Source organism: Onychomys torridus, chromosome 18, assembly GCF_903995425.1.
Source record: "Onychomys torridus chromosome 18, mOncTor1.1, whole genome shotgun sequence".
NCBI lineage: Eukaryota > Metazoa > Chordata > Mammalia > Rodentia > Cricetidae > Onychomys > Onychomys torridus.
Window position 1 is genome coordinate 7,358,610 of NC_050460.1, and position 18,686 is coordinate 7,377,295.

Consider the following 18,686-nt stretch of genomic DNA (forward strand, 5'->3'; position numbering starts at 1 on the left):
GGAGACAGTGGAATTCGGATGTATGTGCTGTTGTGTCTCGTTCTCATGAGGGGTCTGGGGATTTGAACCCGGGTGTTAGGCTTCTGTAGTAAGCACTTGCCTACTGTCTCAGTTGCTGATCTGTTGCTGTGAAGAGACTCTGTAGAAGACAACTCCTATGAAGGAAGCATTGAATTTCTTGCTTATGACTTCAGAGATTTAGTCCATTATCCTCTTGGTGGGACCATGGCAGCACCCACCATGCTGGAGAAGTAGCTGAGAGCTACAACCCAGTCCACAGACCGAAAAAGACTAGGCCTGGCATGGACTTTTGAAACCTCAAAGCCCACCCCAGTGACACACTTACTCCAACAAGGCCACTCTTCCTAATCCATATAATTTTTAAAACAGCGCCACTCGCTGGTGGCTAATGAGCCTATGGGCATTCTTATTCCTGCCCCACAACTACCAAGGTGTATCTCTCCTGCCCTGACACCTGCATCTTCTTTTATTTCCCCTTTGGTTTTTCGAGACAGGGTTTCTCTGTGTAACCCTGGCTGTCCTGGATCTCACTCTGTAGACCAGGCTGGCCTTGAACTCAGAGATCTGCCTGCCTCTGCCTCCTGAGTGCTGGGATTAAGGTGTGCACCACCACCGCCTGACCTTATTTTTCCTTTTTACTAGAGATGACTATAACTATGAAAATATAATTATGCTATTTTCTAATGTACACAATGTCATTATTTCACAAGAAAGCCAGTGAGCTTGGAGTAGAGTAAGATAGAAAATACCAATTATTAGATATCGATTTACTGATGTATATAGTGACTTACTTAACAGACTGTTTGCCCTGCCTATTTACCAAGCATGATTTCACCTGCCACCTGGAACAGGATGACCTGCAGGAATAGTGGAAACAATGAGTTGTTGCCCTTAACGACCAACCTGCCAACTGCCTCATAGGCTTCTGTAAAATCCTCCTTGCTTGATGTGGAAACAGGCCTGGGATGGAAGCCTTTCAGGAGCTGTCCTGGCTTTGGTCCACTGGACCGGCCACTCCCCAACCCCTGCTGATGAGTGCCTAGTCCAGGGGCGTTCTCACAGCAGGTTCACCTGGAAAAGCCAGGGAGACACGGCCAGGAAATGTAACCCTCTCAGGATGCAAATGTATTATTGTGAGTGTCTGTATGTGCATTGACTGGGGAGCTTGTCTGCTACAGTGCATGTGTGGAGACCATGTTTGTATGTGCATTGACTGGGGAGCTTGCCTGCTACAGTGCATGTGTGGAGACCATGTCTGTATGTGCATTGACTGGGGAGCTTGTCTGCTACAGTGCATGTGTGGAGACCATGTCTGTATGTGCATTGACTGGGGAGCTTGTCTGCTACAGTGCATGTGTGGAGACCATGTCTGTATGTGCATTGACTGGGAGCTTGCCTGCTACAGTGCATGTGTGGAGACCATGTCTGTATGTGCATTGACTGGGAGCTTGCCTGCTACAGTGCATGTGTGGAGACCATGTCTGTATGTGCATTGACTGGGGAGCTTGCCTGCTACAGTGCATGTGTGGAGACCATGTCTGTATGTGCATTGACTGGGAGCTTGCCTGCTACAGTGCATGTGTGGAGACCATGTCTGTATGTGCATTGACTGGGAGCTTGCCTGCTACAGTGCATGTGTGGAGACCATGTCTGTATGTGCATTGACTGGGAGCTTGCCTGCTACAGTGCATGTGTGGAGACCATGTCTGTATGTGCATTGACTGGGAGCTTGCCTGCTACAGTGCATGTGTGGAGACCATGTCTGTATGTGCATTGACTGGGGAGTTTGCCTGCTACAGTGCATGTGTGGAGACCATGTCTGTATGTGCATTGACTGGGGAGTTTGCCTGCTACAGTGCATGTGTGGAGACCATGTCTGTATGTGCATTGACTGGGAGCTTGTCTGCTACAGTGCATGTGTGGAGACCATGTCTGTATGTGCATTGACTGGGAGCTTGTCTGCTACAGTGCATGTGTGGAGCCAGGGGACAGCTATGTAGAGTTGGCTCTTCCACCTCATGTTGGCTCTGGGGATTGAATTCAGGTCTCTAGGCATGTGTGGAAAGCATCTTTACCCATTGAGCCATCTTGCCAGCCTCTGTAATGAGTCCCAGCATGCCCCTCTTCCCAAACGTGATGAGCTCCTTAGAAGCAGCAATCACTGGGTGTTGGTGGCGCATGCCTGTAATCCCAGCACTTAGGAGGCAGAGGCAGGTGGATCTCTGTGAGTTTGAGGCCAGCCTGGTCTACAGAGCTAGTCCAGGACAGGCTCTAAAGCTACAGAGAAACCCTGTCTTGAAAAACAAACAAACAAAAAAAAGCAGCAGCCAGTGTCCCAGAAGGTGAGGTCCTGTAGTTACAGACTCAACAGCCCAGAACCACCACAGGGCAAAGGAGTGTGATGACCACACTTTATCCTAAACGACATTAAAATGCTACTTATTCTGATGCTGGGATGGTGGCACAGGCTCTTGATCATAGCACTCAGGAGGCAGAGGCAGGCAGATCTCTGAGTTCAAGGCCAACCTGATCTATATAGTGAGTTCCAGAACAGCCAATTCAATAGAGAGAAAAAAGAAAAAAAGTTTGTCTCAGGGTTTCTGTGAATAGACACATGACCATGGCAGTTGTTATAAAGGAAAGCATTTAATTGTGGTGGTTTGCTCACAGTTCAGAGGTTCAGGTCATTATTGTTATAGCAGAAAGCTTAGCAGCATGCAGGCAGACATGGTGTTGGAGAAGGAGCTCAGAGTTCTACATCTTGACTCACAGGCAGCAGGAAGTGGTCTGAGACTCTGGGCATGGCTTGAGCATGTGAGACCTCAAAGCCCGCCTCCACTGTTGCACACTTCCTCCAACAAGGCCACACTTCCTAATAGTACCACTCCTCTTGGGGGCCATTTTCTTTTAAACTACCACAGAGTTACTTTGTAAGTAAGTGGATATTGTTATGAATTATTGTTGGGGAGCACCCCTGAGGGTATCCTGTGCATGCAGGGAAACATGCTGGACAGATGCATGCCATGCTGTAATTCACAACTCAGACACTGCATCCACATGGAGAGTTTATTATAATAGAGATATGAAAGAAAGAGATGATAGGAGGGAGGGAGGGAGGGAGGGAGAGAGAGAGAGAGAGAGATAGGTAAGTAAATAAAAATTAATAAAATAAGTAAAAATTAAGAAAGCTTGAGTTGGGGCTGTGACTCAGGAGAGTGACTAACTAACATAGGTAAACCCTGGGCTGCCTCCTCAGCACCATGTAAACCAGGTGTGGAGGTGCACAGCTGTAAGCCCACACTTTGGAGGTAGAGGCACAAAGATCAGGAAATCAAGACCATCCTCAGCTGCAAAGCAAATTCAAGAGTTTACATGAGACCTTTAAAAACATGGGGGTGGAGGAAAGATAGCTCAGTAGGTGCGTACTGTCAATCAACAGTGCAAGCCTTAGACCTCAGATTGATCCCCAGAACCCACTGACAGGTGGAAGGGGTGAACCAACTTCTGCAAAGTTACCCTCTGACCTCCACATATATGCCATGGCCTACATGTGTCTCCATACATCATGGACACATACAGTTACAAAGTGTTGCACGGTGGTGGTGGTGCACACCTTTAATCCCAGCACTGGGGAGGCAGAGCCAGGCAGATCTCTGTGAGTTGAGGCCAGCCTGGTCTACAGAGTGAGTTCCAGGAAAGGTGCAAAGCTACACAGAGAAACCCTGTCTCAAAAAACATATGTATGTATATGGTAGAACATCCATACACAGAAATAGGTTTTAGTTAAAAATGATTCAGCACCTGGTAATACAATTTAACATGTACAGATGAGGTGGCCCTTACTACCTCTAGTCCCAGCCAATCAGGAGGCTGAAGCAAGATTATTTGAGTTTGAGGCCAGGCTAGATTCTAGAGACTGTTGTTCAAATTTCTAAAGGTCTTATAATAATAATAATAATAATAATAATAATAATAATAGTAATAATAATAATAATAAAACTAAAAAAAAATGGACCCAGATATTGGGGTAAATGCTGAAAGATTAGAGACCAAGGAACAAGCCACATCCACGTCTCACCAACTCCACAAATCCTCTGCCTCTGCATCCTCACCCGAAAGGCTCCAGCCAAGAAGCCTCTAGCTGAAAGGGATGTTTCTGCTGAAAAGCCTTTAGTTCCTGTCTCTTCACACCATATATACCTTTCTCTGCCCAGTCATCACCCCTGGGGTTAAAGGTGTGTGCCAGGGCTGGATTGCTCCGAGGTTAAGAGCACTGGCTGGTCCTCCCCAGCACCCACATGGCAGGTGACAACTGTCTATAACTCCAAGATCTGACACCCTCACACAGACACAAATGCAGGCAAAACACCAATATAAAAGAATAATAAATAATTTTTTTAAAAGGTGTGTAGCACTACACTCAGCTAATTTAAAAAAAAAAAAAAAAAAAAAAAAAAAAAGGTGTGTGCCACCACTGCCTGGCTTTGTTTTCTCTCCTAGACTGAGTCAATCTCATGTAGTCCAGGGTGGCTTTGAACTCACAGAGATCCAGACGGATCTCTGCTTCCTGACTACCACTGCCTGGCTTCTATGTTTAATCTAGTGGCTTGTTCTGATCTTAGGTAAATTTTATTAGGGTATATAATATCACCACAAGAGACCCTGCATTAAAATAATAATAATAACAACAGAAAAAAACACGTGTCTGAGTTGGCAGTGGTGGCATACACCTTTAATCCCAGCACTTGGGAGACAAAGGAAGGCGGATCTCTGTGAGTTCAAGGCCAGCCTGGGCTACAGAGTGAGATCCAGGGCAGCCAGGGCTGCACAGAGAAACCCTGTCTTAAAAAACAAAAAAAGAAAAGGAAAAAGAAACAGGTGTCCAGCGCTCACTCAAGGCCAACAGAGGTCAAAGCAGCAGAGATGCCTCTCACAGTGGGCAGACCATGAGTGGAGAGTGGGGGGAAATGGTTAAAAGTCACCGCTAGTTTACATGAGCTTTAAAGCTCAGACAGCGCAGGCCGCAGTTTCTCTCCGACCTACAGCACCACAGAAAGCAGGGGGACCACAGAGGGAGAATAAGCTGTACTAAATGAGGAGGCCTAGTGCAGCACAAGGACCTGAGTCACATCTTCAGTGCGCCCCTAAAAATGCTAAGCGCAGTGGCTCGTACTTAGAATCGTAGCCCTAGAGAGGCAGAGACAGGCAGATCCCTGGGACTTTGTGGCCAGCCAGCCTAACTACTTGGCAAGCCTTAGGATAGTGAACGATCCTGTCAAAAAAACCCAAATAAATAAGCAAACAAAGGCAGACAGCAGCATCTCAGGAACAACACGGGAGGTTGTCCTCTGGTCAGCACACACACACACACACACACACACACACACACACACCACACACCACACACCATACACACACACACCACCACACACACACACACACCACACACACACACACACACACACCACACACACACACACCACACACATACACACCACACACATACACACTACACATACACACACACCACACACACACACACACCACACACACACACACACACACACACCATACACACACACACCACACACACACACACCATACACACACACACCACACACACCACACACACACACACACACTCACCATACACACACACACCATACACACACACCACACATACACCACACACACACACACCACACACACACACACACACACTCACCATACACACACACACCACACACACACACACCACACACCACACACACACACTACACATGCATATACCATACACATACCATACACACACACCACACACACACATACACACACACCACATACATACACACATATACCACACACACACATACAGCACACATATACACACACCACGCACACATACACACACACAGCACTCTAAACTCCCAGAGGTCAAAACAGTGTTTAAAAACAAAACCACAGCCAGGCAGTGGTGGCGCACGCCTGTAATCCCAGCACTGGGGAGGCAGAGGCAGGTGGATCTCTGTGAGTTCGAGGCCAGCCTGGTCTACAGAGTGAGTTCCAGGAAAGGCGCAAAGCTACACAGAGAAACCCTGTCTTGGAAAAAAACAAAACAAAACAAACAAACAAACAAAAACAACCCAAAAAACAGAACAGCCTCCAAAGCTACAGAGAAACCCTGTTTCTGGGGAAAAAGAAAAACCTGCAGTAGGTACAGGGCCAGGACTGGCTCAGTTGGTAGACTGCTTGTCGTGAAGCCCTGTGCCATCCCCAGTACCACATGGACAGTTAGGGACATGCACACCTGTAACACCACCTCTTCAGAAGGGGGCAGGAGAATCAGAAGTTCGGGGTCATCCTGAGCTACAAATTGAATCGAGTCCAGCCTGGTCTACATGACATTGTCTCATCAAAAGAGAGGCAGAAAAAAGGGAGAAAATAGAGAAACCGCTGGGTGAGTTTCTAGCACATGAGACACACAAAAGGGAACACTGACACAGGGTTCTAAGTGTGAGTCCTGGGCACCACCAAAACCAAAACAACCACAAAAACCAAAATATGGGGTATAGTGGTTCACACCTATAACCCCAGGCCTGGAAAGGCCGAAACAGGAAGGTTGCCAGAAGTTTGGGCAAGCCTGGTCTACATAGTGAGATCCTGCCTCAAAACAACAGCAGGTGCTGGAGAGATGGCTTAGTGGTTAAGGCCATGGTTGCTCTTGCAGAGGACCCAGGTTTGGTTCCCAGCAGGCAGCATTAGCATTGATTGTAGTCAGTGAATTGATATATGTGCCTGTGTGTGTGTGTGTGTGCACACTTATATGAAGATAGGAGGGAAAGTGTTGGAAGAGTGCAAGGGAGGAGTTGGGGTGGATATGATGAAGATACATCATATACATGTATGAAATTATAAAGAGTAAATAAAAGGTAGTACAAAGAGATGGACCAGTGGTTAAGAACTTTCTTTTTTGCAGAGGACCCTAGTTTGGTTCCCAGCACCCATATGGTAGCTCACAACCATCTGTTGTTACAGTTCCAAGGACTCTGATACCCTCTTCTGAGCTCCATGGGCTCCTGCACACACACACGCACGCACGCACGCACGCACGCACGCACGCACGCACGTAAATAAATAATAATAAACCTTAAGGGCTTAGCATTTCAGTGCACTATCTGCTCAGGCAGAGGATCCAAGTTTGGTTTCCAGTATCCTCATGGTGGTTCACAGCTGTGCATAACCAGTCCTGGGATCTCATGCCTTCTTCTGAACTCTTGTGCTTGTTGTTGTTTTTTCAAGACAGGATTTCTCTGTGTGGCCTTGACTGGCCTTGTAACTCCCTAGTGCTTGGATGCATACACCACCACCGCCTGGCTTCTTCTGAGCTCTTGGGGCACAAGTCACTCTTATGGTTTACAGACATACATACAGGCAAAAATAATTTTAGACATAAAATAATAATTTTAAAACCTTAAAAATATTTTTTTAAGACAGGCTGTGGTGGCACACACCTCTAATCCCAGCAGCCAGATCTCTGTTAGTTCGAGGCCAGCCTGATCTACATACAGATCAAGTTTCAGGACAGCCAAGGCTACATAGAGATACCCTGTCTCAAAAAAAAAGAAAAAGAAAGCAGGAAGTGGCCCCTGTTTGGGTGTCTGGTTGGTTTTGTTTGTTTTACCCTTGTTATCTTTTGTCAGCTTGACACAAGCTACAGTTATCTGGGAACAGGAACCTCAGTGAGAAAATGTCTCATCACATGTCTGTGGTGCATTGTCTTGATTAATGATTGCTGGGGGAGGGCTAGGCCCAGCTCACTGTGGATGCTGTCACCCCTGGGCAGGTAGCCTGGGTTGTATAAGAAAGTAGGCTGAGCGAGCCACAGGGGGCAAGCCAGTGAGCACACTCCTCCATGCCCCTTCTGCTCCTGTCCCCAGGTTCCTGCCTTGATTTCTGCTCTCCATGATGGATTGTGATGTGGAAGTGTAAACTGAAATAAGCCCAAGTTGGTTTTGGTCATGGTCTTTATCATAGCTGTAACAACACCAAGACTGTGGGTAAAAAGTCTCAGAGCTGAGAAATAGGATTTTGAACTCCGGTCCTGACCCTTTGCAGCCTAGCAAGGTCTCTCGGTGGCGCCCCCTACTGCTGCTCAGCACACTGCCAGCAATGAGCCATCGCATTGCATTTCCTGCTTTGATGAGCTAGCCTGCTGTGTGGCTCTTTGGTGGTCTTTTAATGTCATCATCTCTAGGATGTATTTTTGGAAGAAGGAAAAGAGCAGAGAGCTGAATGTGGCAGCTTGAGGTGGCGGCAGCAGGATCAGGAGTTCAAGTTTCCCCTTGGCTCCATGGCGAGTCCAAGGCCAGCCAGGGCAGCATGAAACCCTGTCACCAAAAAAAAAAAAAAAAAAAAAAAAAAAATCACCAGGCAGGCAGGATTGGGGAGGGGGGAACAGTTCCACTTATCTTTGCAAAGCCCACCTAGTGAAGAAGTTGGAATTTGTAGCCTTCCAAGGACAAGCATTGTTTGTCCCCAACTACCATCAGCATAGAATTTCAGAAACACATGGATCTGATGCACTCGGCTAGTGGACTTGAAATGCTTCTTTTGCTGTTGTTGTTTTCGGACTAAGTCTCTGTTAGTCCAGGCTGGCCTTGAACTTGGTATGTAACCGAGGATGACTTAGAACCCTCTGATCTTTAAATACTAGCCTTAATATTCTCTGAATTCAAAGCCCAGCTGCATAAGAGTTTCTGCCCTCCCCACTTCCCCTAGGGCCAGCCTTGCCGCATAGAGCTGCTGTTGCCAAGACACCGCCATGCCAGTCACCTGTCTTGGGCTAAGAAATTGTTTCCAGTCATCTGTCTGGGAGTCTCCCCTAGAGAAGGATCCATCTTTCATACAACATAGCCTTACCAAATTCACAGGGTGTCGGCAGCCATCCCGCCACTGTGGGACTGTACGAATGAGGAAAGACCTCACCAAATTCAGAACCAAGGAAGAATCCAGAGAGTGAGCCCACTGGGGAGGGCCTGGGATGGCTCCTGGGTCAAGGCCCTTTCTGACAGGCCTGATGTTTGATCCCTTGATTCACATGGTGGGAGGCAGGAATCACATGTGAGCCATGACACGCACACGCTATATACATATATAATCCTAAACAAATACATTAGCTAATTAAAACATTCAGCTGGGGTGCTAGAGTGACGATGGTTCAGTGCTGAGTGCTGCCGCTCCTGTAGAGGGCCCGGCTTCACCTCCCAGGTTAGCTTCCCAGCACCAGCATGGCGGCTCACAACCATCTGTAACTCCAGGTCCAAAGGATCCAACACCCTCTTCTGACCCCTCCAGGCATCAGGCACACATGTGGTTGTGGTTGGTACACATACATACTTGTAGGTAAATACTCATACATATAAAAATCTTTTTTTTTTTTTTTTGAGCTGAGAATTGAACCCTGGGCCTTGCGCTTGCTAGGCAAGTGCTCTACCATGGAACTAAATCCCCAACCCCATAAAAATCTTTAAAACACTTGAACTGGGGAAAGCTTTTTGTTTTGTTTTTACTATGGGTTGTGCACATGGAGATGAGAGGTCAACTTGGTGGAGTTGGGTCCTCCTCTTCCACCTTTCTATGGGTTGTGTGAAGGAAACTCAGATTATCTGTCAGGCCTGTGTGACAGATGCCTCAACCCACGGAGACAGCTCGCAAGCCCTTCTTTTGCTGTTGTTTGAGATAGGATCTCTATGTAGCTCAGGCTGGCCTTGAACTCACAGGGATCCACCTGTGTCTGCCTGATTAAAGGTGTGCACCACCATGCCCAGCCATTGGGCTTTTTTTTTTTTTTTAAAGATTTATTTATTTATTATGTATACAGAAGAAGGCACCAGATCTCATTACAGATGGTTGTGAGCCACCATGTGGTTGCTGGAATTGAACTCAGGACCTCTGGAAGAGCAGTCGGTGCTCTTAACCACTGAGTCATCTCTCCAGCCCAGCCATTGGTCTTTAAAAAGTAGAATTCTCAGGGTTCCCTGACCATGAAGGCTCATACATTCTCCCCCACAGTCCAGAGAAGGCTGCCTGCCTGGTTGGGCTGTCTTTCCAATCAAGTGTTTGATGTGCCCATTGGTTTGGTGAAGAAGAATAGACAATAACGTAAATTCATCTCATGGTATAGTTGCTCAGCTGGGCACATCTGGGACCCTGGCTTCTATACCGTTATCAAATAGGGGTGTATAATAGTTGTGTTTGCATTCCTCAGTGGGTAGCTCTTGTCACCTCAAAGTCTGGGGTGACAGATGATCTCAGAGCTTCGGTGCTGATGGGACTGAGTTACCCTCACAGTATCTGCCAAGTAGAGGGGCTAGGTAAGGGTGTCAGCAGGGAAGGAGGGAAACTGGGGGAGAGGTGTGTGTGCACGTGTGTGCGTGTGCATGTACATGTGTATGGAGGCTGGAGGTCAACCTTGGGTGACATTCCTCAGAAGTTATCCACTTTATTTTTGAGAAAGGGTCTGTCACTGGGACCTGGAGCTTGTGACTTCTAGGATGGCCTGCCAGCCAGTGAGTCCAGGCTTCCTCTTGTCTCTGTGCTCCTCAGCATGGGGGTTACCAGTGTGTGCCACCATGCCCAACTTATAATGTGGGTGCTGGAAATAAAACTCACCAGCTGAGCCGTCTCCTCAGCCCCCTCATTCACAGTTTTCTTAATTAATTTGTATCAGAGCCTTAGACACTTGATTTCTGTGATGCTGAGATCAAACTTCAGCATCTCATGTGCTTCTCGTGTGCTGGGCCACTGAGCCCTATCCTCAACTTTAGAAATTAAGTTTAGACTATATATGATAAAGTGTACTTTTTTTTTTAAAGATTTATTTATTATGTACACAGTGTTCTGTTTGCATGTACCCCTGCAGGCCAGAAGAGGGCACCAGATCTCACTACAGATGGTTGTGAGCCACCACGTGGGTGCTGGGAATTGAACTCAGCACCTGTGGAAGAGCAGCCAGTGTTCTTAACCTCTGAGCCATCTCTCCGGCCCCGACAATGTGTACTTTCAACCTCAGCACTCTCAGGCAAAGGCCAGAGAGAGTTCAAGGCCAACCTGGTCTACATAGTGAGTTCCAAACCAGCCAGGGACACATAGTGAGACTCTCAAAAACAAACAAACAAATAAACCAAACAAGGATAATAAAGATACAGGGATACTCCATTTAAATAGCCTTGTTGAAGTAAATAATACACATTTTATAGGCCAAAAGATACATCATAATTGGGCAGTTTATTCCATGTGATTGTGATGTCTGGAAATGAGGTGTGGTTTATAATGATTAGAGCTAATGCATGTTAGATACTGGGATGTGTTATGTCTTTCTTTTGTGTGTATGTTTTCTGTTTTATGGTATTTTGTTTGTTTGAGGCAGCTTTTTTTTTTTCATTTTTCTTTATTAAGAAATTTTCTACTCACTCCACATACTATCCACAGATTGACACAGCTTTTTAATGTTGCCCTGACTGCCCTGGTACTCATTAGATAGATGGGGATATCATTGTATTTGCATTAAGCCTCCTGCCTCTGCCTCCCAAGTGCTGAGAATACAGATGTGTGCCACCGTGCCTGGCTTGTGTGACAGATTGGCATATCCCTTTGATGATAGCTTTCCTGTTTCCTTCCCAGGCCTGTTTCCAGAAGTCATGTGCTCAGGAACATTCGTGCCAGCATGACCTCAGATAACTGGAGCCCATTTCCCCTGCTGGCTGTTCTTAGTTCTCGCTGTCAGTGTTGTCTTCTGTACTGGAGGTCCTCTCCCTGCCTCCTTTCCCACTGTCTCTCTCCTCTCCCGGGTTCTACTCAGCCCAATCACTCAGCAGCCCAGCAAACCCAGCTACCCCAGAAAGGTCCCTCGTTGGAGTACTTACCCTTCCATGCTCTTCCAGAGTAGAGAAAGTACCCTTCCCTGTGGGAGGAGGGACTTGTACATCTGTTAGGCCTTGCGGTTGATCTGGGGGAACCGAGGGGAGAAGGGAGTTTGAACAGGGAAAAACCGCTCCTTCGGACTCTCTCTCTCTCTGCCGGCCCTGGGCATGCCCCTCCTCTGGGCATCTCTTCAGGATTTCATTCCTCGTCCAACTGCCGTTCACAACTGCCCTTTCCAACTGCTCCAGAACTCTTGGCCCTGGCGTTCTGTGATGTAAATTATTCCACGCATGGCTTGAAATGGGTGAGAAGCAGGGTTGCCAGGTGTCGGATCACTAGTGTAAGTTGACTGGCTCTCGGGGAGAAGCACGCCTGGAACTTGTCGAGTTGTTACTGTCTGGGCCAGAGCTGTGCCGGCCATGCTTGGGGCTGCTGCGGGCAGGGAGAGGGAGCTCTGGGCTGGAGAGGGGTGAACTTCTGCTGGAGATTTTCTACTTTAAACATTCTCAGTCCAGCGATGGATTATTCAGCATTGAACTTAGACAGTATTGCTGCACTGGGAAGCACCCGGAGCCCGGGGCCAGAGCCTGGACCGCCCGCAGCACAGGGCTTCCTGCTCTGTCTCCGAATGTGGGAAGAACCCACTTTCTGCCTTCCTAGAGATCACCAAAATACGTTGAGAAATCTAGATTGCTCTCCGTGTTCAGAAGCGTCTAGTCAAATCACTGAAAGGCTTCAGAGTCTGTGAGAATGTTTCTAAAGTAAATTTTCTCTCCCCTTGTCCATCTGTATTTGATGGAGTTACTCTTAATCCTCTAGAGTCCCAAAGGGAGTCCACATGTGAGAGATTGCTGCAAGCTATTTTAGATTTTTCTAGAATCTTTTTACCCGTAAGTAGAAAACAATCTGTAGTACAAACAGTTGAAGTCAAAATCTTGTTCAAGTGACTGTAAATTTTATGTATTTTACCTTTATTTTTATTGGCTTTGTTTTTGAGATAGGGTCACCTGTAGCCCAGGCTGGCCTCAAACTTGTCATGTAGGCAAGGGTGGTCTTTGTCTCCTGATCTTCCTGTCTCTACTTCCCAACTTCTGGGATCATAGGTGTGTATCACCATGCCTGGCTTGCTTGCTTATTTACTCTTTATTTACTTATGAGCTGGGGTCTTGCTGTCCAAGGCTGGTCTTGAACCCTTGAACTCAAGTTCCCCTCTACTCAGTCCTACCTGAGTAGCTGGAACTACTGGCAAGTGACAGTAGGCCCACCACCCACAGCATTTTTCAAATGACACACTTGATCATGGGCTAGAGGAGCGCTCACGCGCACGCTGGCTACTCTGACAGGAAAGCTCAGGCTGTCGCGGTGTGTTGCACGCACACTGCCGGCCGCTTTGCTCAAACTCACTCTCGCCCCTCTCTTTGCAGTTGTCATGGATGATGATGACGACTCCTGTCTCCTTGATCTTATTGGGTAAGAAGCTCTTTGGAACCCGGGTGGACCACTTGTGTGAGGTCTGAGGAGCGAAAGCTGCTTGCTGGGCTTTTAAAAAAAAAGATAATAATTAACTGTGTTACAGCAGAGGGTCAAAAGAGATAGTTTCACATATGCGTATAATTCCGTAATCCATTCCTGTTTTGTTAAGTCCCAAGATGCCAGGCCAGGGTGTTCCTCATGGTTCGAGGGCCGGCCTCCACAAGCCAGGTCCTGAGTGCCGTCCCTGGGGCCAAGGCAGGGCTGGTTCCAGGAGGCAGGAACGAAGAAATGACTTAAAATAGGGAGATTTTGCTCAGGCTGATGATCTCACTTTTCTTTTTGCTTCTTAAAAGCATCAGCCACGTATTTACGTCTGAGTCAGTGTTCATTCATTTTCCCTCTTTTCTTCCTTCCCTAGAGACCCACAAGCATTGAACTATTTTCTGCACGGACCTGGTAATAAGTCGGTAAGTGACGCTTGAGTGGCTCAGACAGACTTTGTCTCTCCACACGCTGCCAGTAACCACCGTGTTGAATTCGCCCCTTTGCAGAGCGGCGATGACCTGAGCAGCGCGGGATACTCGGCAGCCAATTCCAACTCCATCTTCGCCAACTCCACGGTGAGTGAGTACTGGAAACAGAGCGCAAGCTCTCCGCCTCAAAGAAGTCTTGGAAACTTTAATTGCCTTTGAAGCATGATAAGAATAATTACCTCTCATTGCAGTTTACAGGAGAGGAAAATCTCTTAATTATTTCAGTGTTTTCTTTTGGTCATATAAGTCAGGCTTATTATTATTAATATATGATTATTACATCACCAATTTCTTTTTTTTACATTTATATATTTTATGTATGTATATAGGGGAGGAGGTGACATGTGTGCCCATATGTACATGTGCATGTGCTGCCCATATGTACATGTGCATGTGTGTGTGTGCCTATATGTACATGAGGGGTCAGAAGGACAACAGCCGTAAGTCAGATCTCGCATCCCACCATGTGGGTCCCAGGAATTTTGAACTCAGTTCCTCAGGCTTGGCGGCAGGCACTTCACCCACTGAACCACCTCTCTAGCCCTGCATTTCAGTTTCCTAAGCTTTCAGCCTTGTGAAAGGACTCCAGTGCTGTATGTGAGGAAGGCGTAGTAGAATGTGTTCAATCTTGTTTAAGGAAGCTGTTTTTAACTATAGTTACTTACAAATGATTTTAATCTGAAGCAGAGAAAACAGTAATAGCTAGTGCTCATGGAGGGTGTAGCGTGCTCCTGTTACTGAGGACTTGTACGAACTGTACTTAGCATTTACACTACCCCCAGGAAGTGGTTTTACCAGAGCTCTGCTTCGTAGACAAGGAAGCTGAGGCACAGAGAGCTAGGATTCTGACTCAGGCCTCAGCTCCTGGAGCCTATGTTGTTAAGCTGTAGGAGCATTTAGACAAGGTGGGGACTGAGGAATCTCTAAGACCTTGGAGACTCCCTAAGATCACTATGTGTAAGAGCTTAGTAGTGGGAGCACTTGCTGTGCCAGAGTAAGGACCCGAGTTCAAATCCCCAGGACCTACATAAAGAGCCAGGCCTGGCTGCAAAAGCGCCTATGACTCCAGTGCTGGGGTCTGACATGGAGGATTGCCGGAGCTTCCTGGCTGCCAGCCTAGCTCCAGCTTCAGTGAGACCCCAGTTCAAGGATGTGAGTTAGAGTGTGCTAGAGCAGGACACCAGACATCTTCTGGCCTCTATCCACGCACACCAGGACCCATGTGTGCTACACACACCAGACACTCACAAAAGAAGAATTACTGCTTAAACTTACATTACCTGCCGGGCGGTGGTGGCACACGCCTGTAATCCCAGCACTCGGGAGGCAGAGGCAGGTGGATCTCTGTGAGTTGGAGGCCAGCCTGGTCTACAGAGTGAGTTCCCGGACAGCCTCCAAAGCTACAGAAAAACCCTATCTCGAAAGGCCAAAAAAAAAAAAAAAAAAACTTGTATAACTTATATTACCTTAATCTTTTCCATCACATTCTTCTACAGATGATGGTCTGCTGTGGGACTGCTCAAATCTTTGTCCTTCTGTGCTACTTCTGAGTTATGTTAATCTTGGGTGTATCTGTAAATCTCAGTAATGTCCTGTTTTCTCAGTAGGAAAGCACAATAACAAACTGTCTCACAGTAGTCCATGGAAACCACTTGGTGTAGTCAACAACATGGACTCACTACCATCATCACAGTCTTTATGTCCCTCATCTGGAGAACTCCATGGCATACAGAGAGTCTGTGGCCATGCTCAGGTCCTTCAAGTATCTCAGGGTATTATCTGGTCACATCATGGGAGACCTCTTGACCTGCTTCTGTGGCTTCAAAGCCTCCCAGCTCATGTCCTGGAGACTTGTGACTCAGTGTCCTTTTTATTTTTCTTGTGGTTCTGGAGATCTTACCCAGGAATTCACGCATGGTAGACAAAGGCTCTACCCACTGAGCTACAGTCCCAGCCCCTTCTTTTCTGTTCTTAAGGCTGGATTTCACCCTGTGTCCCAGTAGGCCCTCAAGCTCTCAGCGATTCTCCGACCTTAGCCCCAGTGCTAGAGTTACAGGTGCCAGTCACCTGCCTGACCCCCACCTGCATCCTGCCCTCGCTCACTTTCCCTGTGATTCTCCAAGGTTTACTGTGGGGCGGCCCTGCCTGGCTTTCTGCCTAATTCTAATCATTTAGCCCCTGATGCCTCATTAGCTGAGGACTCAGAATTGTTAACATTTTGCAAATCAAAATACTTGTTTTTTGAGGTGTTTGTTTGTTTGAGACAGGGTCTCTCTTCACAGTCCTGGCTGTCCTGGAACTGGCTGTGTAGATCAGGCTGGCCTTGAAGTTGCAGAGCTCCACCTGCCTCCAGAGTGCTGGGATTAAAGGCCTGTGCCCACACCCAGGTTCTCTATTTATGTGTGAGACAGTCTCACAGTGTAGCCCTGTTAGCCTCACACTTGCTGTGTAGCCCAAGCTGACCTCAAACTCTTGACAGTTCTGATCTTCGGTTTTGAGACTGTAGGTGTCTGCCACATCTCAGCCTGCTTCTTATATGTTCCCTATAAAATAATCTGACAAAGCAATGAAATAAAATAGGAAAAATAAAGCAAGCAGTTTGGAGTGAGTTGTGTCTTACAGGAGGACTGCAGGTTTGAGGCCTGCCTGAATAAGACCTTGTTTAAAAGTAATGAAAAATTGGGGTGTTTTGAAAACCTATCATTAAGCTTTATTTATATTCATTCCAGAGTGAGATTTTTACAGTTTCTTCTGAAGGTTCCATGTGCCTTGTAACACGCTGCTTCTGCTTTTTAGAACGCTGACCCTAAATCGTCCCTCAAAGGTGTAAGTAGCCAGCTTGGAGAAGGGCCCAGTGATGGACTACCACTTTCAAGTAGTCTTCAGTTTCTTGAAGATGAACTTGAGTCTTCTCCTCTTCCTGATCTTGGCGAGGACCAACCCTTTGATATTCTTCAGAAATCCTTGCAGGAGGCTAATATCACTGAACAGACGCTGGCCCAAGAGGCGTACCTGGATGCCAGTATAGGCTCAAGCCAGCAGTTTGCACAAGCTCAGCTTCATCCGTCTTCGTCAGCATCCTTTACTCAGGCTTCTAATGTTTCTAATTACTCAGGTCAGACACTGCAGCCTATCGGGGTGACTCACGTGCCTGTTGGAGCATCGTTTGCAAGCAATACAGTGGGTGTGCAGCATGGCTTTATGCAACACGTGGGGATCAGTGTTCCCAGCCAGCATTTGCCTAATAGCAGCCAGATCAGTGGCTCTGGGCAGATACAGTTAATCGGGTCGTTTGGTAGTCAGCCTTCCATGATGACTATTAATAACCTAGATGGCTCGCAAATCATATTAAAAGGCAGTGGGCAGCAAACCCCAACCAATGTGAGTGGAGGGCTTCTGGTTCACAGACAGACTCCTAATGGCAACTCGCTGTTTGGGAACCCCACCTCCAGTCCAGTAGCACAGCCTGTCACCGTTCCGTTTAACAGCACAAATTTTCAGGCATCTTTACCTGTGCATAACATCATTATTCAAAGGGGTCTCGCACCAAATTCAAATAAAGTCCCAATTAATATCCAGCCAAAGCCGATCCAGATGGGTCAGCAGAGTACGTACAATGTGAACAGCCTGGGGATCCAGCAGCACCATGTACAGCAAGGGATCTCCTTCGCCTCCGCAAGCTCACCCCAGGGCTCCGTGGTCGGTCCACACATGTCTGTGAACATAGTCAACCAACAGAACGCGAGAAAGCCTGTCACCTCACAGGCCGTGAGCAGTGCAGGGGGCAGCATCGTCATTCACTCCCCCATGGGCCAGCCTCACACCCCCCAAAGTCAGTTCCTTATACCTACCAGCCTTTCCGTCAGCTCCAACTCCGTACACCATGTCCAGACCATAAATGGGCAACTGCTTCAGACTCAGCCCTCTCAGCTCATCTCTGGCCAAGCGGCCTCAGAGCATGTCATGTTGAATAGGAATTCTTCTAACATGCTTAGGACCAACCAACCATACTCTGGACAGATGCTTAACAACCAGAACACCGCCGTCCAGCTAGTGTCTGGGCAGACTTTTGCCACCTCTGGAAGTCCAGTGATTGTCAACCATGCCTCTCCTCAGATGGTTGGAGGACAGATGCCCTTGCAGCGGGCATCGCCAACTGTATTACACCTGTCACCCGGGCAGAGCAGCGCTTCCCAAGGAAGACCAGGCTTTACCGCCATGTCCTCAGTGACCAGCATGTCAGGACCCACTCGGTTCCCTGCTGTTAGCTCGGCCAGCACTGCTCATCCCAGTCTTGGGTCCACAGTGCAGTCTGGGGCATCGGGATCAAACTTCACAGGAGACCAGCTGGCACAACCAAACAGGACTCCGGTACCAGCGAGCGTGCCCCATCGTCTTCCAGTCTCTTCTTCCAAACCTACCAGCACTTTCAGCAACACCCCGGGAACACAGCAACAGTTCTTCTGTCAGGTTAGTGTCAGTCACGTGGCTGGACAGGTGGGAAGCCAGAATTTTTGTTGTATTCACTCAAATACCATTTTCTCCTCAGGTGAGACTTACTTATTAACTTCAGTTTTTCAGTTTATGGTTGACTGTTCTTCCTTCCTACGGAGAGTTCTCAGCCCGTGGGGTCTTTAGAGTGAAAATCTGGGATGAAATGGGATCTGGGGCCAGTGAGATGAACCAGCAGGTAGACACTTAGTGTCGAGCCTGACAACCTGAGTTTGACCCCTGGGA

The 18,686-nt window shown here is 47.5% G+C and overlaps 1 protein-coding gene across 3 annotated transcripts in view; it reads left to right on the plus strand.

The window, feature by feature from the left end:
* Bicral (BRD4 interacting chromatin remodeling complex associated protein like) overlaps nt 1-18,686 on the plus strand; it is a 91,631-nt gene that overhangs the window by 45,308 nt on the left and 27,637 nt on the right. For all 3 annotated transcript variants that reach the window (XM_036167953.1, XM_036167954.1, XM_036167952.1), the window contains 4 exons: nt 13,368-13,413; nt 13,835-13,883; nt 13,968-14,036; nt 16,746-18,419. In XM_036167953.1, coding sequence (XP_036023846.1) covers nt 13,373-13,413; nt 13,835-13,883; nt 13,968-14,036; nt 16,746-18,419 — 1,833 coding nt within the window. In that variant the 5' untranslated portion in view covers nt 13,368-13,372. The remainder of the gene's footprint in view (nt 1-13,367; nt 13,414-13,834; nt 13,884-13,967; nt 14,037-16,745; nt 18,420-18,686) is intronic.